Source organism: Oryctolagus cuniculus, chromosome 2, assembly GCF_964237555.1.
Source record: "Oryctolagus cuniculus chromosome 2, mOryCun1.1, whole genome shotgun sequence".
NCBI classification, from domain to species: domain Eukaryota; kingdom Metazoa; phylum Chordata; class Mammalia; order Lagomorpha; family Leporidae; genus Oryctolagus; species Oryctolagus cuniculus.
The window spans coordinates 111,594,418-111,617,274 of record NC_091433.1 but is presented as its reverse complement, the minus strand read 5'-3'; the positions used below and the strand labels follow the sequence as shown (position 1 = coordinate 111,617,274).

General features: G+C 59.7%; 1 protein-coding gene across 3 annotated transcripts in view; it reads left to right on the top strand.

The window, feature by feature from the left end:
* The first annotated feature begins 1,772 nt into the window (after positions 1-1,772).
* The window catches only part of KCNIP3 (potassium voltage-gated channel interacting protein 3), an 84,767-nt gene continuing 63,682 nt past the window's right edge, over positions 1,773-22,857 (top strand). For 2 of the 3 annotated variants that reach the window (XM_008253873.4, XM_051836118.2), the window contains exons 1-2: positions 1,790-1,946; positions 14,549-14,714. In XM_008253873.4, coding sequence (XP_008252095.1) covers positions 1,932-1,946; positions 14,549-14,714 — 181 coding nt within the window. In that variant the 5' untranslated portion in view covers positions 1,790-1,931. Of the gene's footprint in view, positions 1,947-14,548; positions 14,715-22,857 lie in introns of all 3 variants that reach the window. The other variant, XM_008253883.4, reaches the window with a different exon arrangement.

Genomic DNA, 22,857 nt, shown 5'->3' with positions numbered 1-22,857 from the left:
CCAGAGAGGAAAGGGGCACGGGGAGGTGGGAGGATTGGATCGGGACACTCAGGCCTGCGTCTGTGTTTTCTTAGGGGCACCTGCTGGCCAGACAGCCTCAACCCATGGTTCCCAAGGCCTGAGGGTGGGTGGTGGCCTAGCAGGGGAGGGCAGTGGTCCTGGACCTTCAAGGGTGCCGCACAGTGCCTTGGTTGCTGCCCAAGGGGTGGGCATCTCTGGTCCTGTTACTGTAAGTGAAGCCAGGCCTGTTCCTGGCAGGGCAACCAGCAAGTTTTCAAGCTGATGTGTGAAATATGGGCATGGAGGGTCCTACCCCCAGTGCTCACGTGGGGATGGAAGGACCACACCTTGTGACCTGGGCAAATCTTTAACTTTACTGAGCTCAAAACGTTCAGCGTGCCCCTGCTTGTGGAAGTGGGTGGATGCAGGCTCAGAGCCACAGGAGCAGGCCTGGGGTGACAGGCAGTGGGGTGCCCAGGAAGCTGGGCCTGATCTGACGCGGTGCAGGAGCTCACCCACCCCCACTTCCAGGGTATGCCGTGGGCTTAGGGTCCAGATCTGCCAAGCCCTTCACCCAGCGTGCAAGCCAGCCTGCCCTGATGCCTGCTGGGACCTGGCACCTGGTCTGCCACCTCCTCTTGGGGAACAGTGCCCAGAGCCTCAGTATGTCTAGGGCTCTGGGCTGTGGTCTTCCACCTTGGAGGTCTAAAAGTTGGGGCCACTCAGCTGGGCTCTGGTGGGGGGAAGAGCGGGAGAGCGCGCACACGGGAGCGAGCAAGTGCTCTCCTGCACGTGGCAAAGGAGGGGGTTGTCTCAGGGCTCTGTTTCCATGGGAACCACTTGCACCGGCTGGCTCCTCCAGGCTCCAAAAAGGGAAACTTGGCATAGGGTCCAGGCACCTGGCTCCTGGGTGGCTTCCCTGGGGGCTGAACAGATGCTCCCCTCTCCCAGGAGTGCCTCAGGGACCTCATCCCCACCCTCCCCATTGCTTGGGAGATCAGGCGGGACCCCACGGCCACCCTGAATGTGGTCCCAGGCTCAGACCCAGGCAGGGATGGTGACACTTGGGGAGTACAAGGAGATCATACTGCCAGGCCTGTTGAGGGGTCTAAGCAAGGTAAGTAGGGCCTGGCAAGATAGATGAGAGAGGGGGCAGCAGCTCTGGGTGTCACCAGTGATATGACACCAGTGGCTTTCCCTCTGTCCTAGTCGGTTGCAGACCAGCACCTTGGGTGTAGTCCCCAAGGGAGGACGCTGCAGATCGAGGGGCAGGCACTTCCCCTGGGACAGCTCCTAGCCGTCCTGGGGCGCTTCAGGCCAAGGTCATCAGAGGCTTGCCAGTGTTTGGGGGGGGGAGTCAGGCAGAGAGGGACAGGGTGGAAGGGAGGAGAGGGGCTCCTATTGCCCCCTCGATCTGGGTGGCCACTCCTGGAGCTCCCTTCACTCTGGCCCCAGCTCCTGCACCCCCTAACCCCCACCCTTCCCCGAAACTGAGAACAGAGAGGAGCAGAGAGTGCATGTAAGAGAAAGAGGCACATAGCAGGGGAGGCAGAGAGACCCTGCGACAGGGCAGGAGAGGGGGACAGGCTGACAGGCCAAGACTGGGCACCAGGCAGAGAGTGAGCCTGGGAGAGGGGAACAAAAATATGCAAGAGAGACGTGAGAGAGAGAGAGAGAGTGTGTGTGTGTGTGTGTGTGCGTGTGCGTGTGCGCGTGAGAGAGAGAGAGGCACCCAGCAGAAGGGGTGGAGCGGTGGAAGCAGGCAGGCAGGGAGGGAGGGAGAGGGGTGGGCAGGGGGCGGGTGAGCAGCCGCGGTGACAATTACGTCTGGGTCCAGGCAAACATGAAGCAGCTGCCAGCCGGGCTGGGCAGTCCCACTCGCCTGGGCTGCGAAGCGGAGCGGCCGGCAACAGTTTCCTCTAGCACCCAGGATGCAGCGGGCCCAGGTAGGTGCTGGTGGGGCTGGGGGCTCGCCTGCCGGCCGGAACAAAACCTTCCAGAAGGTTGCTCTGGACCAGGGAGGCTCGTCCTGCTTCCTTTGACCCCGTTTCCTGCTGCCCGTATAAGGCTGCTCTGGGGAAAGTGAGTGTTGGGATGTCCTGGCCGGGAGCCAGTCGCTTTTGGATGCAAGAGGCTTTAGGTGTTTGTGGAAGACAAGCCAGGCAAGGAGGGGCTCGGAGGCCAGCCTGGAGGCAGGTCCTGCACAGTTAGGTCCTGGCATAGGTGCTGGGGCAGCTGACCCTGAGTCTGGGCCCCACCCCGCCTAAGGCTGGAGGAGGGGGCAGTACTGGGGAGCAGGTGTCTTCTGCTCAGTGGCTGGTCCATGAATGCATCTTTTCATGAATCCTCCAAGTAGTTGACGAAGGCCTCCTTCTTCTAAGAGGCCTGGGAGAGCCCTAACAAGGACACTTGTTAACGGGCCCCTCTCCGCAGGGCTGTTGAGAGGTCAGACAGGATGCAGAGGAAGTGCCTGGTACGGAGTTAAAGACACGGTGGCCGGTGGCCGTGGGAGGGAGAAGGGGGGAGTAGAAGTCGGGGAGGAGGGCTGAGGGGAAGGACAGCAGCTGAGCCCCTTCTGGCCAGCATGGAGTTAACCCTCAGAAAGTCTGGCCTGCTGTCCGGGACTGGAAGAAGCGGCCCAATTCCCAGGGGTGGGGACAAAGCCGGCTGTGTTTCTCTCCCATGGAGCCGTCCCAGGGGAGGCCCTGGCTAACTGGGACTCAAGCTCGCTCTGTCTCATTGGCCTCCAGCCTTGAGTTCTTCTTAAAGCCCAACATGGCTGCTGGAGCTCCAGCCAGCATCTGCCAGCAGCAGGGAGAAAGGAGGAAGGGCCAAAGGAACCAAATAAGGTCAGGGTGTCGAGAGTAAGAAATGGTGGACATTGGGCTGCATCTCACAGGGTCGTCCCCGGGAATGCAAGGGCAGCCAGGGTAGAAGCAGAGAAACTCAGTGCCTTGTCCCGGGCTCACTTTGTCCCTGCACACACACAGCACACGCAGCACAGGCCATGGGCATCCATGGGCATTGGCCTGAACGCATCCTGCACGGTCAGTCCACATGCACTGGCCAAGGGCAGCCCTGCCTTACACCTGTCTGCTCACAGAGACAGTGATTTCTGTACTTAGGCTGCATGTAGACCAGCACACCCAGCTCTGTCCACCAGCAGACGCCAATCCTCCCTCCCAGGCCCCTCCTCTGCTGGCCCTAACTGCAGGAGGTCACTCTGGGGACTAGACCCCCTGCCCCTCCCAGATGGGCGGGGTGAAGGGCCGGAGCCTCATAGGTGCATCTGGTCTCCCCTTGGCCGTTGTGACCCCAGCCGCCCTCCCTGACCATTTCCTCGGTCCCGGTGGACCTAGCTATCCTTATGCCTGCCAGGACCTAGCTATCCTTATCCTTCCTGTGACTGGCCTGGCAGGGACAGAGGTTCTAGGGGAAGCCACCACTCAGCCAGCGGGAGCCTGTGGACGTAACCTTCCTGCCTCCTGGCAGCAGGCATAGCGATCACGCAGACAGTTATTTAAATGGTCAGCTCACCGTCATGGTCCGGGCCTGCCCCCCATGAACACCCTATTTTTTTTTTCAAAAAAATATTTACTTATGTATTCAAAAGGCAGAGAGAGAGAGAGAGAGAGAGAGAGAGAGAGAGAGAGAGAGGTCTTCCATCTGCTGGTTCATTCCCCACAACAACCAGAGCTGGGCCAGGCTGAAGCCAGGAGCCAAGAGCTTCTTCGGGGTCTCCCACATGGGCAGCTGGGGTCCCAGTACCTGGGCCATCTTCTACTGCTTTCCCAGGTGCATTAGCAGGGAGCTGGATCAAAAGTGGAGCAGCTGGGACTCGAATTGGAGCCCATGTGAGATGCTGGCACTGCAGGTGGAGGCTTAGCCTTCTACGCCACAGCACCGGCCCCCCTAGTAACACCCTATGTCCCCTCAGCCTTCCCTCCACACACCCCGGTCATTTGCTAACCCTCAATTGTCCCTGGGGGGCAGGCACTGCCACTCCCATTTAGACACTGAGACCCAAACAGGGGGTCAGGGAGTCAGCTGGCCCGAGCTCCAGGCCTCCACGTGCTTGAATCCCATGAGCTCTTAGGTGACCAGAGACAAAGGAACCCTGGGCTCTCTGCTGTCCCAGGGGACTTCAGGGATGCAAGGTCTTCACGGCTCAGCAGATGCGCTGGGAACTTCAGCCCCACTTCCAGCCTTCCCGCAGGGCGCTTGGGGCCAATGAATCCTAACTGGACCTTCATTTCCAGAGTGACTGGGAGCCTGGAGTGGAGAGGGAAGTGGCTCTGCTCTCTGGGTGGAGTCCGGGACAAGGCCAGGGCCCAGGGGCTGGAGCCCACCAGTGCCATCATCCCTGCCGGCCATCATGTCCTGGGACCTTCATGCAACCCACTTGATGTTGTCCCCACTTTATATATGAAGAAAGAGGCTTATAGATTACATACATTTTTTTTCTTTTTTTGAAGATTTATTTTTATTTGTTTGAAAGAGTTACAAAGAGGCAGAGGCAGAGACCGAGAGAGGTCTTCCATTCTCTGGTTCACTCCCCAGATGGCCGCAACAGCCAGAGCTGTGCTGATCCAAAGTCAGGAGCCAGGAGCTTCTTTTGGGTCTACAATGCTGCTGCAGGGGCCCAAGCACTTAGACCATCTTCCACTGCTTTCCCAGGCCATAGCAGGGAGCTGGATCAGAAGAGGAACAGCCAGGACTCAAACCGGCGCCCATATGGGATGCTGGCGCTGCAGGCAGCAGCTTTACCCCCCATGCCACAGCGCCAACCCTGAGGCTTATAGATTATAAACCACAAGCTTTTGTAGCTGGGATTTGAACCCTGTTGTCTTATTTCAAGGTCAAGTAGGGGTCATGAAAGAAGAGCACAGTGGGATAAAGGAATATATATTTTTTTAAGATTTATTTTATTTATTTGAAAATCAGAGTACATAGAGAGAGAGAGATAAAGAGACAGAGAGAGGTCTTCCATCCACTGGTTCACTCCCCAAATGGTCACATCGGCCTCAGTCGGGCCAGGCTGAAGCCAGGAGCCAGGAGTTTTTCCAGGTCTCCCACGTGGGTGCAGGGGCCCAATGACTTGGGCTCCTCTGCTGCTTTCCCAGGCCCATTAGCAGGGAGCTGGATTCAAAGTGGAGCAGCCAGGACTGAAACCGGCATCACATAGGATGCCAACATTGCAGGCCAGGGCTTAACGCACTATGCCACAGCGTCGGCCCCGGAGAAGGGACTGTCTTAACCAGGTCCATGGGCCTTGTGCTGCTGCACCTTTCGACCCTACTAGTGAGTGCACCCAAGTCAGACCCCACCCCCGTGGCCTGCCCCCTGCATCAGCAATGACCTTGAGCCAGCTACCTCCCCCTTCTGGGCTGCAGACAGGGTATGGAGGAAAGGACCCCAGGGTTTTAAATCCAGGTTGTCTTTCTCTGCGAAATCTTCACGAAAGGAGGAGTGGCTTTACTGACTCAGGTGCTGGAGCTTAGAGCCCACCTGCTGCCTCCAGCCCAGCCCCAGGCCTCTCTGGGGATCCCCAGGAGTAACTGCAGGGCCCCAGATTGGCGTGTGGGAGGGAGAAGGGCACCCTTGGTTTCACAGGCAAAGAAAGAGGAGAGGAGAGAGGCTGGTGCGTCTGTCTTTCCTGTTGCTCCAGGCCGCAGCAGGAGGAGACGGAGCAGGAGGAATGAGTCACTGTGCTGTCCCTGCCCCCCAGATCCCTGGCCCCAGCTGAGTGATGTTTCCCTTGAACAGGTACATCTGTCAGCTGGGATCAGCCCACGTCCTAGCATGTCACAGGGCAACCACGTGACGGGGAGAACCACAGAGACCTGCAGGCACCCACGGTGGGCTGGGGGTGAGCTGATCCGAGCTGAAGCAGGAGGCCAGCCGAGAGGGGCCCTGTCCCGCACCTCGGTTGGCCCAGCCTCCCCCCTGGGATCTGCTGCCTCATATGTCATTCCAGCTGCCCCCTCTAGCAGCCGTGCTCAGCCAGGCAAAGCAGCTGCCTTGCCAGCCTCATCTCCAGCACTGGCAGCAGGCAGGCCTCCGGGGCAGCTGAGGCGTGAGAGCCAAGCGCCCTTGACATTGGTGCCATGTCCTACTGTGAGACCCTCTCTCAAGATAGTCACTCTGCGCCCCAGACAGCCAAGTTGGAGCCCCACTATGCTTCCCCCCCATCAACTTGATCTGAACAGGGTCTGGCCCCGCTCTCGGTCTCAGTTTCTCCTCCAGGGCCTGTGTACAGCCTCTGCTAGGTCACCACCTAGGTTTAGGGCCTTGTGCTGACCAGTGCGGGGTGGTACAGTGGAGGTGAGGGCATGGGTCAAGGTGGAGGCCACCCCTCAAAGTGCAACAATGCAGCTCTCTGCCCTGTTTCCCGCCCCCCAACACACACATACACACACACACACACACACACACACACCCCTCTGGCCCATTGCAGCTCCTGGTGTACACCCTGGTCAGGAAGGGGAGTGCCCTGGGGAGGTGTCACAGCAGCACCTTGTCAGCTGTTGGCCTTGGCTCTGCGTCATGCAGATCTGGGATCGGCCCCAGCCCCTTCCCTACATCAGCTGTGTGTCCTCAGACAAGTTACCTGGCTCCTCTGTGCCACAGTTTTCTTATTCCCCTGGAGGTCTCGTAGACAAATGAGATCCTATGTTGGCCCACTTTACCTGGCCCCTGGCATGTGTGTGTGTGTGTGTGTGTGTGCTGGGATCTGCAGGGTTCCCCCCACAAGCTTTGCTCCCTGGCCCACGTCTGTCTTCTCCACATCAGAGGTAAGTGGAGAATCCAGGCCCCCAAAAGCCTCCCCATCTGAAACCCTGGGGCCCGCACGACACAACGCCCACCACCGCTTCCTGCCATCTGTCCCAAGTGATAGAAATAGAGCGATGGCACGTGGGTGCTGGGTGAGCCAGCCCGCGCTGCAGCATGGGACTCGGGGGACAGACTCGCGTCCCAGCAGCTGTGGGTGTCCCCGGCTCTCCCTAGAAGGGAAGGGGTTGAGAACCTGGGCACGCCTTCCCCTACAGACAAGGCCCAGGGTCTTCTGTCCGGTGGGCTGAGCACCTACACCTCAGAATCGAGCCCCCAGGGAGGCGGATTGTGGGAAATCTCCCAGGTGATCCCGAGCTGTCACCAGCTGGCCATCGCGAGGGGCTCTCTCCGCCAGACGTTGCTGGGCTGTGACCTTGGGCCCGGCTCCTGCGCCAGGCAGGTCTTTGCTCAGGACCAGGGGGGGATGAACAGGGATCATCTCCCCGGAGCTCTGTGCCCACCAGCTCCCAACACCCTCCCCTGACTCTGGGAGCGAACACTGTTATGGCCATTGTGCCGACGAGGAACGCAAGGTTCTGAGAGGTCAAGGACATTGTGCAGTGTTGCAAAGTCCCTGTCTGATCCACCACAGGCCTCCCCCCACTGTCCTTGGCTGCCTCAAGCTGTGTCCACCTGCCTGAGACCTCCCCAGCCCATTCCCTGGCCAGCTGTGCCCCCGTGCCAGCGGCCAGGGCACCTCAGCGGCTCTTAGGAAGCCATTTGTCGTGTTCTCCATTCACAACGTCTGAGCACATTCGGGAGACGGGAGCAGTGCATTTCCGCCTGGGCAGGCACAAACCTGAGCTTCAGCACAGGTTTGCCAGGCACCTCTGCCGCGCATTCTCCCCTCCACCCCTCCCCTTGGCGGCTTCCTGTCTTCTTGTCCCCAGCTCATCCTCTGCATGCCATCTCACCTCCTTTCTTCTTTTTAAAGATTTATTTATTTATTTGAAAGTCAGAGTTACACAGGAGAGAGAGAGAGGTCTTCCACTCGCTGGTTCACTCCCCAGTTGGCTGCAAAGGTCGGAGCTGCACCGATCCAAAGCCAAGAGCCAGGAGGCTCCTCCGGGTCTCCCACGTGGATACAGGGGCCCAAGCACTTGGGCCATCTGCTGCTGCCACTTGGGCCAAGCAGAGAGCTGGACTGGAAGAGGAGCAGCCGGGACAGGAATGGTGCCCATATGGGTTGCCAGAACTGCAGGTGGTGTCTTTTTTTTTTTTTTTTTTGACAGGCAGAGTGGACAGTGAGTGAGAGAGACAGAGAGAAAGGTCTTCCTTTGCCGTTGGTTCACCCTCCAATGGCCGCCACGGCCGGTGCACTGCGGCTGGCGCACCACGCTGATCCGATGGCAGGAGCCAGGTACTTATCCTGGTCTCCCATGGGGTGCAGGGCCCAAGTACCTGGGCCATCCTCCACTGCACTCCCTGGCCACAGCAGAGAGCTGGCCTGGAAGAGGGGCAACCGGGACAGAATCCGGCACCCCAACCAGGACTAGAACCCAGTGTGCCGGCGCCGCAAGGCGGAGGATTAGCCTAGTGAGCCGCGGCGCCGGCTGCAGATGGTGTCTTTACTGGGCTACACCACAGCACCGGCCCCTGACCTCCTTTCTAAAACCCCTCTGACTGACCTCTGGCTGGGGATCTGGGTTGGGGGACAGAGCCACTGGGGGCACTGTGTGCCCAAGCAGCAGGAGGCCAGCCAAACCCAGCCAGCCAGCAAGCGGAGAGCCATCTAGAACAAGGCGGTCTCATGGAAATGCCAAGGGGGCGCTGACATCATTTACAATGCTCAAAGAAAACAGAAAGCAAAGCGAAATTATGTTTTAACAAATTTATTTAGTCCGATGTCATTCTTACCTGAAACCGCTATTTGACATTCTAGTAAGCAGAGGTGGTGAGGCCCAGTGTGTTTTCACACGGACAGCTCAGCTTGGAGTAGTCTCAGGTCACGGGCTCAGCAGCCGCAGGTGGGAGTGACCGCTCAGGCTGGGTGGAGCAGGTGCCTCGGGAGAGAAGCGCCAGCTTCCTGGCCTGTGAGTGCTCCACCTTCACCGGCGTTTTGTTTTTGTTTTTGTTTTTGTTTTGCTTTATGTGCATCAACCCGTGCTACTGGTTTTAACGTTTTCTTTAAATTAGCTCACATTTTGCATTTTCATCAATTCATTGAAAGAGGAATCTTTTTTTAAAATAAAGATTTATTTATTTATTTGAAAGGTAGAGCTACAGAGAGGCAGAGGCAGAGAGAGAAAGAGAGAGAGAGAGAGAGAGAGAGAGAGAGGTCTTCCATCTTCTGGTTAACTTCCCAAATGGCCACACTGGCTGGAGCTGCGCCAATTCGAAGCCAGGAGCTTCTTCCCGGTCTCACACTTGGGTGTAAGGGTCCAAGGACCTGGGCCATCTTCCACTGCTCTCCCAGGCCATAGTAGAGAGCTGGATTGGAAGAGAAGCAGCCAGGATGAACAGGTGCCCATATAGGGCACCTGCGCCTCAGGCGGCTGCTTTACCCACTGTGCCACAGCACACCCCGCCCCCACAAAGGGGACTCTCAAAGCCAGTTTGTAAAGGGGAGTTATTAACTGTAACCACAACAGAGTCCTGAAACAAAACAGCAGTATTGGATTCCCATCCCCCACTGTCCCAGCCCAGCCCTCTCCATGTACAAGAGCACAGGGTCATGGGGAGCTAAAGCAGTGCTGGGGCAGCCGCAGTCTCAATGACTTCTAACACTGTCTCCCTGGGGCCAGTGACCTCAGGCCCAAGGCCCGAGGACACCCTGATGCTGACCTCCTGGGGGCTCCTCCTGGTGAGTGAGGGGTGGCTCATAGCATGGGGAACCTGTGAATTCGGAGGAGGCCGGAGGTCCCCAGGGCCAGTCTAGGGCCATCCTGAGGACATGGCCCAGAATGTCCACTCCGCCAGGTGTGACCCCAGAGCCCAGCTCTTCTGGCTTCACTGGTCTCTGCCCCTAACCCTGGCCACCCCAACAGGGGATGTCGTCCATTAAAATGAAGCCAGCATCAGAGACCGGAGGCAGGAAGTTCTCAGGTAAAACAGAGAGAGCAGGGCCTTGTATGTGTGTGTATAGATTTTTTAAAAATATTTATTTATTTATTTGAAAGGCAGAGTTACAAAGAGGCAGAGGCAGAGAGAGAGAGAGAGAGGTCTTCCATCTGCTGGTTCACTCCCCTAAAAGGCTGCGGGGAGGGGGGAGGAGCGGGCCAATCAGAAGCCAGGAGCCAGGAGCTTCTTCCAGATTCTTCCCACGCAGGTGCAGGGGCCCAAGCACTTGGGCCATCTTCTACTGCTTTCCCAGGCCACAGCAGAGAGCTGGATTGGACGTGGAGCAGCCAGGACTCAAACTGGCGCCCATATGGGATGCCGGCTCCACAGGCAGAGGTTTTACCTGCTACACCACAGCACAGTTCCCTAAAAAAAATTTTTAGTCGTTTGTGTGCGTGAAAGACAGAAAGTGAAAGAGGTGCCATCCACTGGCTCACACCCCAAATGTCAGCAATGGCTCTGGGCCGGGGGCTGGAGGCAGGTGCCAAGAACTCAATCCAAGGAGCCAACTACGTCAGCCATAGTTGCTGCCACCCCAGTGTCTGTACCAGTAGGAAGCGGGAGTCAGGAGCCAGAGCGAAATGTGGCGTCCTAGCCGACAGTTTAACTGCTGGGCCTAAACCCTGCCCCCTGTTCTTTCATAACCACACCTCCCTCCCCCCTTCATCCCTGGCCCTGTGATCCGTTCCCCACTTCTGAAATGCTGTCCTTCTCGAAGGTTCTATAAACTGAGACACAGGGCGTGTGGCCTTTGGGGACTGCAGAATTCTCTGGAGAGCCTCGCAGGTTGTGAGTGTCAGTTGTTTGTTTCCTTTAATTGCTTGGAATTCCGTGGCAGTTTGCTTAACCAGTCACCCGGAGAAGGGCCCCGGGGGTGTTTCCAGCTGGGGCTAGGCACCCTTTCCACCAAGCTGTTGTGCAAATGTAACTTTTCGCTTCTCTGGGCTAAATGCCCACGAGTGCTGTTGCCCAGTAGTGTGCAGTCGCGTGTTTCGTTTTGTAGGGAGCTCCCAAGCTGTTCTCGTGCGTGGCTGCAGCGTTTTGCATTCCCACTGACAAGGACGGGGATCCCACTTCGGTGTTGTTGCTGGACGGATAGAAAAGTCGCAGCATCTCTCCGCGGGTCTTGTTCGCACACCCTGGTGGCTGATGGGTTGAGTGTTTTTTCATGTGCCTGTTTGCCACCTGGTTGGTAACAGGTCTGCGCATGTCTTTTACCTGCTTTCTAACTGCATGGTTTGCTCGTGTCCTGCCGAGTCTGGAAGTGAGGGTATCTTGGGTGCCAGGCTCAGGGACAGAGGAACAGTGGGTGCTGAGACGCAAGCAGGGGAGGGGGCCTGGGAGGAGGAAAGGGCTCTCGGGAACTGCCACCCCCCCCATGACCCCTTCCCCCCACCGCCCCGAGCGAACAGGGTAGGGAACCTCCCAGGCCATGGAACCTTGCAAACTCAACGGGTCCGGCCCTGCCAGGTCATCCACAGACGGGACTCGAAATTCAGTCCATCTACAGCTGGCTCATTGTTAAGTTGATCATTTTGCATGGCCAGGGAATGATGTTATAAATCTCCACATGGCCCTCGGTGGGGAGAAGTTTCCCCACCCCGGTCCAGGGGGAGCAGCGACTACCCGGGAGTGCTGTGGGCACCAGCCAGGGTGTGTGGCTTGGTGGGGGCAGGGAGGGCGAGAGTGGGCTGGGTCTCCACTGGGTCACTCAGCACCCAGGCCCCTCTGATGCGGCCGCCTCCATCGGCTCCTTCCCCTCGGTGCGGGTGCTATTTAACACTGCCTGACAGCTCAGTCAGACCCTCTCCCAGACAGACAACTGTCAATTATTCATGAGCGTGACTGGCCGGCCGGCCACCCCCCCACCTCCCCACCCTGCCTTCCCCACGGTCTAATGGGCCCTTGGGGAGGGCCCTGCCTGGCCCAGCTCAGCTGCAGTGGCCTCCCCTGGCCACCTCGTCAGCACCCAGGCCTACCCCTCACAGGGAGGCTGTCACAGGTGGGATCCTGGACCCTCACCCAGGTAGAGGCACCCGGCCCTGGGCTTCCACCCTGCTTCTCCACCAGGGAGAAAGTACACACCAAAACCCTGTTGCCCATGAGGCCTCAGGACAACAGTTGCTTTTGGAAGAGCATTGGCATGGTTATGGGGTGTGGAGACGCCCCCTCCCACCCATCCTCCGACTTCTCTTCCATGCCAGGGTCCAGGGCTGCCCCAGCCGCAAAGCCCAGAACTCAGACCTCCTGCACGTTCTACTCAGAGGACCATGTGCGTGTGTGGCCCCCAGACTCCTCAGGGACACGGTTCCATCACCTGTGACATGGCCGCCTTCTGGGGTTGAGGGCTTGCGGCCCCAAATGCACAGGCCCTCCAGCAGCTCCCAGCCCTCCCAGGCAGAGGGCCCTCTGGCAGGAAGAACCTGGGGTCTCGCCTGCAGGGTTGCTCCCACACCAGCCTGAAACCGTGGCGCCCACCTAGGCAACTCCTGCAACCAGAGGAGGGGCGGGCTCCTGACAAGCAGCACCTGTCAGGGGCTCCCGGGCCTGTTTCAGGGGCTCCTTCTGAGCTGTCCGCTCTCCCAAGGAGCAGAGCCCGAAGCCCCAGCTGCCCGCCACTCACCTCCCCACTCCTTGCCCAAAATAAAGGTTTTATTCATCCAGGCCCTTTCTCTCCAGAATAGGATCTTTAATAATGGAGAAGGCATCTCTGACCCAGCCTGGGCGGGACGTGTGCGTGTGTGTGCATGTACACGTGTGTATGTGTGCATGGGTACAGCGTGTGGGGGGGTGTTTCCCTCAACCTCCCTGGCATCCTGCCCACCCCCAGCTCTGCCCCCTTTCTGTCCCTCCCCTTGCAGTCGCTCTGGGTACCAGTGACCCCTCATCGCTGGGGGGAGCCTTGGAGAAGAGGAGGATTGTGGGGGTGGTGCTGAGGGAGTGTGTTGGGGAGGGAGGTGACAGCAGGGACCCACCTGGGGCACTGCTGACCAAGAGACAGTTCCACCCCAGATAGGAAGGGCCTCTGTAGGGCCATGAGCCCGTGAAGCACCCGCAGGGTTCTGCCCCGCAACGAGCGGTTGCAGGGTGCAGCAGCCCCACTCTTGGGGGACATTTGCAGGGTTTCTGCCAATCTGCAGGCAGGAACTCCCCCACAGTGCATGACGACAGAGCCCCTAGGCCAGGCGCTTTCCTCCAGCTGCCAGGGAGCAGGTGTGTGGCCAGGGCTTTGGCTTTGAACCTGAAGCCATTGACGCTACAGAGCAGCTTCCAGATTTCAGGGGACCAGCAGGGTCATGGGGCCGGTGGGGGTCCCAGGCCCAGTGCCCCTGGGATCAGAACCAGTGTCACTCAGCAGTGACGAGGGACCCACAAGGGCCTGTTCTGTCTGTCCATTCTCTGCTCTGCCTCCTGAGCCTGGCTCCCCATCCTGCCCGGGAGGTGGTACTGATCCAGACTCTGTGCTGATCATTCCTGCTCTGATGGAATCCATGTGGGTCAGTCTCTGGCCCTTGCACCTGACAGCCTGATGGAGGCAGGGCGGCCCTGGCTGCCCTGGGGGCGGTGGGGGGCGGGGCTGTGTCTGCAGCGGCCCTCATTGTTGGCCAGCCAACCCAACCATTCAGAAGGGCACACCTACGGGAGTGCAGGCCCCTCCCTCAGCTGGAACTCTGCGCCATGCACAGAATGAGCTTGGGGGCTGCTAACGGGCTGGGACCAATCCATTGGTCTGTACCTGTTCCACGGCCGCCTGAGCAGGGGGCATGACCCAGAGGCGAGAAACCAGACTCAGTGGAGGCTCCTAGGGGCCACCAGGGCCCACACAGCTCATGCCATCACCCTCCCTCAGGCCGGCAAGGGGCAACCCTGGCACCAGCTATGGAATGGAGGTTGGTGGGCTGCTTGGGAGCCAGGAGTGGGTGCTCCAAACCCTGTTATAGGAGAACAAAGCTCACTGCTCTGGGGCCACTGCTGTAACCCCAGACTCTCCTCTCCTGATCCACCCTGGCCCAAGATCCTATCTCCTATCAACCCCCCTTCAGTGCTCACTCCCCCCCCCCCATTTCTCCCATCAGTCCTTACAGCTGTGGCTTCTATCACTGTGCCCCTCCTGCGGGGGGGGGGGGGCACCCAGCCTTTCATTCATCCGCAGGTTTCCTGAGGCTGGAAACAGTCAGGGCGGGGGCACAGGGTGTGGGGAGGAAGCCCAGCTCTGCTGTGTGAGTCTGTGCTTGTCCACTCCCTCTCTGGGCTTCAATCAACTGAGGAGGTAGACGGTCGCTAGTAACAACCAATCCACTCAGACAAGGTGTCCCGTTCCAGGATGGGGTGGGGGAAGCGGTCAGTGAGCAAGTCCTGCTCACCTCTGACCCCCACCCTCACCCCCGACCCCCACCCTCACCCCCTTCCAAGGGCCCCGTCATAAGCCAGAGTTGGGTGCAGAACAGGAGAAACCCACCGAGGCTCAGCAGGGATGACCTGTGCAAGGGACAACAGGAAGTCCCTCAGGGCTGCCAAGCCCTGGGGACTCCCCCAGCCAGGACTAAGGCTCCTGGCCAGCACTCCTGGAAGGTGAGCCCCCCCACACACCCCTGGTGGGTTAAGGCTGGCCTCACGCAGCATGTCAGGGTGGCTCTGCCTGTTCCCGCTGCAGGAGGCCATGAAGACGTCAGACGGCAGCCTCCTGGGTGACCCTGGACGCAGGCCGCTGCGCAAGAAGGAAGGCGTGAAGTGGCAGAGGCCGCGGCTCACGCGCCAGGCCCTGATGCGGTGCTGCTTGGTCAAGTGGATCCTGTCCAGTGCGGCCCCGCAGGGTTCAGGTGAGGGCTGCGGGGTGTATGTGTGTGTTGGGGGGAGGGGAGGTCTATTCCGAGGGCTCAGAGGCCCCAGCCCAGGCCACCCCACCTTTACCTTTGTTAAGAGATGGGTCTCCGTCCGCTCACACCCCTCCTCCCACTCCCTGAGCTCCTGCAGACCACGCAGCTCCTGGTGCACCTTGCAGAGACCACACTGGGGTGTTCTGGGGAGGGGGTAACTGGGAGGCCAGCGCCAGGCTGCAGGGTGACCTTGGGCATCTCATGCATCCTTTTTTGAAGTCCTCTGTACAAAGAGGGGCCAAGACCTCCCCGCCCAAGGCACACCTGAAGATGGATGTGACGTGGGCAGGAGCCTGGGGACCAGGAGGCCCTGCCGCCATCCCCTCCTGGGGTCAGTACTGGCACCTGAGGGTGTTCGTGGAGGGACTGGCAGAAATGGCTGCCCCACGCCTGCTCTTGGCAGCTTTAACCCATTGCACCACAGGGCTGGCCCCGGAGGTAGATTTCTTGAACACACCACAGGAAGCAGTGGGCAGGCAGCTCAGGTAGGGGCTGATGACTGCTGCTGAGAATCTGCCTCTTGGACCTTAAGGTGCAAACTTGACCTTGACCACTGCATCTGGTGTTTTTGCTTTGGACACTGCCTGGCTGTGGGACTCCCGGGGAATCTCAGTCTCCCCAACTGGAGAATGGGCAGTCAGGGCCCCAGCCCACCAAGGTGTCATGCCTGGAGGACACTGCCTGAGTGGCCAGGGCACGCAGTGGGCCCAGGAGCTGGTGGCCACCCCCAGCTGCCCAGGGGCCTCAGCTGCTGCCACTGGGTTCCTGTCCTTTACCTGCCAGCCCCAACCCTGGGCGTTCCTCTCCTGAACCAGTTCCCCTGCTCTGCCTCTGCCCCTCACTTTCCCACGGAAGCACTAGCAGCTGTGGATACACCTGTGGGGTCCCCCATGCGTCTGACTTCGCAGGGCACAGGCATTGCGGGTGGCAGAAATGTAAGGAGGCCATTGAGTGCACAGGCAAACAACTCAGCTGGGAGGGGGCCCCGTGGCAGTGCTGGCCGTTCCGTGTCCGTTATCAGCGGGGGAGCCCAGAGCGCAGGTGGACCGCGGGGCGGATCCCCTCACCGCCTGTCTTCCTGGGCCTTCCTGGCAGTGGCAAGTATTCGAGGGGAGTCTAGAAGAGACACCCCCTGCCCCTGCTCCTCCCATAGGTCCTGCAGGTGCCCTGTGTCTCCCTGTCAGGCAGAGAGCAGTGGCTCAGGCCAGGGCTGTGGTGTACCCCTGTCCCGTGGCTTGCTGCACACCTGAGACAGCAGCCGCCATGCTGGGACTGACGGGAAAGTGAGCCTGGAGCAGGCTTGGTGTGTTCACAGCTGCCTCAAAGGGCTGGCGTCCACCCAACGCGTGCTGCCAGCTCCGGGTAGCTTGCTGGATGGTGAGGCCTCGCCACAGTGGGTCCCACGCCAGGTGGTCAGCGCGTGTTTGCTAAATGACTCGTCAAAGGCATGCAGTAACATGGGAGGGGGCGGGGCCAGGACTACGATGACAGGCTCTGGGGTGGGCAGGGTCAGCAGACTCCGTGCAGGCACTGGGAGACATGCAGGATGGGACAGTGAGACCCCTGGCCTGTGCCTTCCACAGGCGCTGAGGGAGCCCCGGGGCCTCATCATCTGAGGAGCCCAGAGTGAGGCCCCCATCTCCCTCGGCCTTGCTGCCAGGCCCTGTCTCTGTCCAGCCAGTCCCATGGGTGTCCCTCGAGGAGGCGGGGTGGCCTCGCCAAGGTTTGTGTGAGCAGGAAATGCTACCCCGTGCACAGGGAGGCGGCTCAGAGCCTCCGGAGGCTGTGGTGCAGAAGACAATGGGCGCCCTTCAGTGCAGCTCTGTCCCTGTGCCCAGCAAGCCCAATGCAGCACCCTGAGTGCCCGCCGGGAGCTGTGACAGCTGGGCAGCCCATACACTGCGCCTTGTTGTTGGGATTTTTCCATCCAGCAGGTGCGGGGCCAGAGAGACAGACGTCTGGGCCAGCTAGGGGCGGAAGCCAAGGCCCAGCAGTCTTCGTGAGCCAGATGGAAACTTGGCAAGGCTTGACATGGCAGGGTGAGGGCTGGGCCAGCTGGGGTGTGTGCTGGACTGTGAAGACCCCAGCATGGAATCAGGAGGTGGACAGCAGGATGGGTGGGCCCAGGAGGTGGGGAGGTGGTGTGGTCTCCCCCCCACTCAGCAGAAGCCCCCTCCTCAGACTAGAAGCTTGGGAGACCCTCCTAAGTGACCCGGAAGTTGAGACTCTAAGCTGTACCTCGTGCCTAGCATCTCAGGCCCCCCGGCTGGACGCCTGTACAGGGGCAGGGCTAAAGCCTTGATCCGACCCACCTGTTTCTCCAGTCCACCTCCCCACTGGGACTGTGAGACATAAGTTTCTCCAACTGTCAAACTGGAGTAATGTCACCCCCAAGTAACCTGGGGTCTTGGCTGCTGACCACATAGTCCTGGCTGGCCGGTCTAAGTAGAGATGCAGTGGCTCTGGGCTCTGGGGAGTTTACAGAACCTGGGGACAAGTGAAGAAGAAGGCCTGGGTGTGACAAAGCCAGGGTTGCCCCTGCCATGTGGGGAGTGCCTCGCCTCCTGGCTGTTCCGGCAGGGACACTGGGACAGCAGCTGTGTGTTCTGTGTGACGCAGAGTCGCCATTCCTCACTCAAGGGACCTATTCCCACCCCTTCCCCAAAGTGGAAGCCCAGGACCCCGCCCCTGGGGCTATGCATTCTTCCCTGAGCCTCCTGGGGACTCACGCCACCAGCGCACCTGATAGAAGCCGTGGCAGAGGGGTGGGGACACGGCGGGGAATGAACTTGTCTCTAACACCCAAGGATACATGAGGGCATAACGGCAAGTTCTGCACCCATGGATTCAACCAGCTGGGGATCAAAACTATTCGAAAAAAATTTGCACCTGTACCCACCAGGCAGACCTTTTTCTTGCTATTTTCCTCTAAAGTATTACAGCTCTGTGTGTAGGATTTATATTGATTCAGGCATTACAAGTCATCTAGAGATGATTTCAGGTATATAGGAGGATTGAATAGGTTAGACAAAAATACTATGCTTTAAAAAAAAAAATGTACTGGGGCCAGCGCGTGGCTCACTTGGTTAATCCTTTGCCTGCGGCGCTGGCATCCCATATGGGCGCCAGGTTCTAGTCCCGGTTGTTCCTCTTCCAGTCCAGCTCTCTGCTGTGGCCCAGGAGGGCAGTGGAGGATGGCCCAAGTGCTTGGGCCCTGCACCCCATGGGAGACCAGGAGGAAGCACCTGGCTCCTGGCTTCGGATCGGCACAGCACGCTAGCCGTAGCGGCCATTTGGGGGGTGAACCATCGGAAGGAAGACCTTTCTCTCTGCCTCTCTCTCTCTCACACTATCTATATCTCTACCTGTCAAATAAATAAAAAATTTTTTAAAAAATGTACTTGAGCGGCAGACAGAAACAGAGAAGCAGACAGAAAGAGCTCCCATCTGCTGGTTTACTCTCCGAATGCCTGCAACAGCCAGGGCTGGGCTTGGGCCAAAGCTGGGAGCCAGAAACTCAATCCAGGTTTTTCCACGTGGGTGACAGGAACTCAGCTCTGCTGCTTTCCAGAGCCTGCATTAGCAGGAAGGAACCAGACCTGGAACCCAGGCTCTCCAGAATGGGGTGAGGGCATCCCAACAGCTGGGCCAAATGGCCACCCCGTACACCATTTTACATAAGGGACTGGAGCTGTGGGGTCCTGGCACCAACCCCTTGAGGCCCCTGAGGGCTGATTGCACTAACAGAATTGTGATGTGCTGGAGATACCAGGATACAACCAACGTCATGTTTCCAAGGGAATTGTCAGGCCAGACTCAGACTTTCAAGGATTTACGTGAACGTTGGTTACATGGCTCTTGAAGCCCTCACCCTTACCAGGAGTATAGAAAACTGAACAGCTGAGGGCCAGCCCTGTGGCATAGCGGGTCAAGCCACCGCCAGTGACACCAGCATACCACGTGTATGCTGATTCGTGTCCCGGCTGCTCCACTTCCAACCAAGCTCCCTGTTAATGGCCTGAGAAAAGCAGCGGAAGGTGGCCCAAGTGCTTGGGCCCTGCCACCCACATGGGAGACCTGGATGAAGCTCCCGGCTCCTGACTTCAGCCTGGCCCAACCCTGACTGTTGTGGCCATTTGGGGAGTGAACCAGCGGATGGAAAATCATTCTCTCTCTCTCTCTGTAACTCTGCCTTTCAAATAAATGAATAATCTAGCAAGCAAGCAAGCTGAACAGCTGGCACCTGGAGAGAGAATTCGTGAAGAGGATTTCCCTGGGGAGAAGTGTGCCAAATGTGACCTCCAAGTAGAAGGGAATATTTGGGTAACCTGATACTATCTAACAAAATACCCCCCAAAAATCGTGTCTCGAGGAGCCATGATTTTCTTTCTCTCAACCCCACGGGTGGTGGGCAGGCCTCACCCAGATGGTTCTCGCTGGGCTTGGATCAACGGTGAGAATTCACTGGCCCCATCTGAGCAGGTGGCGGGGCGGGGTGGGGCTGGCAGAAGCAGCATCAGCTGTCCCAGCACTGGTCTCTCTGCACGGCTGCTTGGGCCTCCTCCCAGTGTGGTGTTCCCAGGGACTCAGAGCCTTCCCCTGATGGCTGGCTTCCAAGGGATAGGGGTGGTAGCTGTTAGGGCTCTGGGGTCTGGACCCTAACAATAGCACAGGATGCCTCCCATGGCACTCTGTTGGCCAAAACCAGTCATGGGGTCAGCCCGGATTCCAGAAGAGGGCGACTGAACCCTTCCTGTCTGGGGATTGGGGTGTGACACTCGGGCTGTCTTTGGTTCAGAACCACAATGGCCTCAGGGGAGCCATCCAAACCCTCGCCCGAGCCCCCTTGGAGAAATCCAGGATCTGAGACGCGGGGCTCCCTGTCCACGGCTGCAGGGCCGCCAGGCCTTCGCTGCGCAGCCCGATCGCGCCCCTGACCAATGCCCTGGCTGACCCCTTGCTGGGAGTGGTGTGGGCAGCTCATCTCTGGGGTCTCCCCTAAGGGAGCCCAGAGCAGTGGAGATGAGAGGCAAAACCCCTGTGAGTGGGCGCGGGGGGCTGGGTGAGGGGCTGCTGCCATGGCTCTGCTTGGTTTCTGGCTGGAGAGGGGCAGGTGTTCCGCAAAGGAGGCCGCTCCCGAGCTGCTTAGCTGTGCTGCCCAGGAAGGCCTGCCAAACGCGGAGCACGAGATGCAAGGTGCCTCTCTCATTCTTGGGGGGCGGGGTGGAGGACCTTTTGCCTTGTCTGCACTTGCGTTTAACAGAAATTCCAGGTAACGGTGGCTTAAGCAAGACAGAGGCGTGATTGTCTCCTGTATGAGAAGTCTGGGCCAGGCTGTGGCTGGCCGGCACTGGCTTGGCAGCTTGGGGACGTCAGGGTCGAAGTCTTTGGTTCTTTTGACCTTTCCCTCGAGGTTTCGAGGTGGTTGCTTTGGCTCCGGCTGTCTTGGCCTTGTTCCAGGCAAGAGGAAAGAGAGATGGGGTGGAAGGGGAGGAGGGGAGTAGTGGTGCCTATGTTAGCAAAGCAACACTCACAGAAATCTCTGGAAGGTTTGTGCGTGTGTGTCATGGACCAGAGCCGAGCCACCCTGACTGCAGGATGGTGGGGGCGGGGAGCTTTCTCGGACGGTGCATTTCCGCCTCCAGCAGAGTCTGGGTTCTGTAGGTTCTGCGGGTGGCCAGCAGCTCCTGCCCCTGGGCCACCCTGGCTTCCCCTTGTCTCCCTTCCCACCTCCCCACTCTCCGTGCTAGAGAGGGGTAGCAGGGCCTGGGGATGGCCAGGGGGTAGAGGTCAGAGGTCAAGAGGCAGCCAAAGCCCAGGGCCACACCCACCCCCGGCCTCAAAGGCAGGGGAGTGAGTGAGAGCAGAGAAACCCTGGGGCGGGGCGGGGCGCGCTGCAGTGAGATCACACCCCAAGTCGAGAATCACGCCAGTGGCACCTCTTCCACGGGCACCGGGCGCGCAGGAGCAGTGCCCACCCCCGGCCTGACCACTCCCAGCCCAGGCAGCCGCCGGGTCCTGGAGGCGGAGGAGTCGGGTGCAAGGGAGGCGCTCTGGCCACTGGGGCGGGGGGGCTCTGGTGTGAAGGCTGAGGGGCAGGAAAGGCCCTGGAAAAGCCCAGAGAGCAGGGGTCAGGACAGAACAGGGGAGGGCAGGGCAGGGCCAGAGAGGAAAGACCAAGGCAGACAGGAGGGAACGTTCTAGAAAGAGCAAGGCACTGGGGGGGGGGGGTGAGGATGGCGGGGCGGGGCGAGCCCCCTGGCCCCGGGCTGCGGGAGTGCCAGCATGGCTGCAGGAGGCACCTGGGCAGCGGCCTCAGCTTCTTCTTCCGCTTCATCTCCGGGAACCTGGCTCGAGGTGAGGGCTGCTTTGTGGGACCGGGGAATGGGGTGTGGGAAGGGCTGCTCCGGGGCCGGGGACTATGCCTGCCTCATCGGGGGCGGGGGGGCTGGGACAGTGCTGGGAGGCTGGCAACAGGCTTGGGAAGGGCCCCCACCCACGGTGGCCTGCGGGTGGCAGTGGCCAGCCAGGGCACACCAAGCCCAGGGGCCTGGGTGGGGGGGCAGGCTTCTCTGTGGCAGTGTGCAGACCTAGGTACAGCCAGGGCGAGAGAGAGAGAGAGAGAGAGAGCGAGAGAGCGAGCCAGCCCTCCCCACCCTGCATGCACAGCCTCCCCTGCCCCTGCCCCTTCCCCCACTCCCCCACCCCCTCATGGGGCCCCTCAGCTCCGTCCGTGGCGGACAGACCTGGTGTCTGGAATGAACATTAATGACAACAAGCCGGGGTGAGCCAAGACCCACACATGGACAGGGCTCAGTCGGTAGCTGCCTTTCCAAATCTGTACAAACCAACCAGGGGAGCCTGGCAGAGACGGGGGGAGGGGGCTCTGGGGCGCAGCCTGGGAAGGAGCCTCCACACCGAACCAGCTCCTCTCCCGCCCCCTGCTGCCCCACCTCCTCCACCTGGCAGGAGCTGGCAGCACCAAGCCCCCAGGCGGGCGCAGGGGAGGGCCGCTCTGCTGGGAGCTCTGGCGTTCCTGGGCAGGACCCCTGGCAGGGGTGCCGTCAGCAGCCTGGAAGGCAGGGGGAGGGCTTGCGGGATCTTTGTCCCCTCCTGTTATTGGAGGGGTGGGAAGGGAAGTCGCCCCAAGAAATCCCGAGATCGCTAATAGAGATGCAGTATTAGCCACGTGACACGTCAGTCCCAAGACGAAAGCTACAAGCGGCTCACACTGCTTCAGGCGCTCAGAGATGCTGGGAGCCAACACCGCTGGGGGGCCAGGCTGGAAGGGCCAGACCTTCGTCCCCTCTCTGGAGGCAGGGGGTCCGTGTCCCCACCCAACCCCCATCTTGTTCCCTGCCCTGCCCTGAGCACCAGCGTGGAACCAGGAACATTAAACACCTGTCAAATGAATGAATAACAGTTTAAGAAGAATAAAAACATAAGATTAAGCTTAGAATCAATCATCTCCTAATCAGTAGGATGAGAGAGGTTTAAACACGGGAGAGCAACCCCGAGTCTCTAGGGATGAGAAGACTGTCCTGCGGTGCCCAGGGTTTGCAGAGGGAGCTGAGTCTAGGCCAGCCGGGCAAGTGCGTGTGGCTCTGCGTGGGGACGCAGGGCTGCCAGGCCTTCCAGTTTTTCAAACCACAGGGGACTCCTACGGCTGCTCCTGATGCCACCAGCGGCTGGGTCCGTGTAGATGGCCGTCCCGGGGCCTCTCAGTGCAGGGAGAGACCGGGGGCCAGGCCCAGTGGCAGAGGGATGCACAACCCTGCCAGTGGCTCCTCCAGCTGGGCCGTCTTGCTGTCCTTGCTGTTGACCTGGAGCATCTCTGCGGCTGCCCTTGCTCTTGGGTTCTCAGCTGTCCGATGGAGGTACACAGAGCAGCGCCTGCTGCCCAGCGTGGCCGCGACAGCTGGCTGTCACCATGGCACTGCAGCTAACAGGACTCCTTACTGCTGGCCAGCTCCGGGCACATCTCCCCCCTTTCTACCCACCTAATCCTCGTGCGGGCTCGCTCCCTCTGCACCCGTCTGCCTCCGTCGGTCTCTCCCTTAGGGAGACTGGGACAAAGCTGACTGTG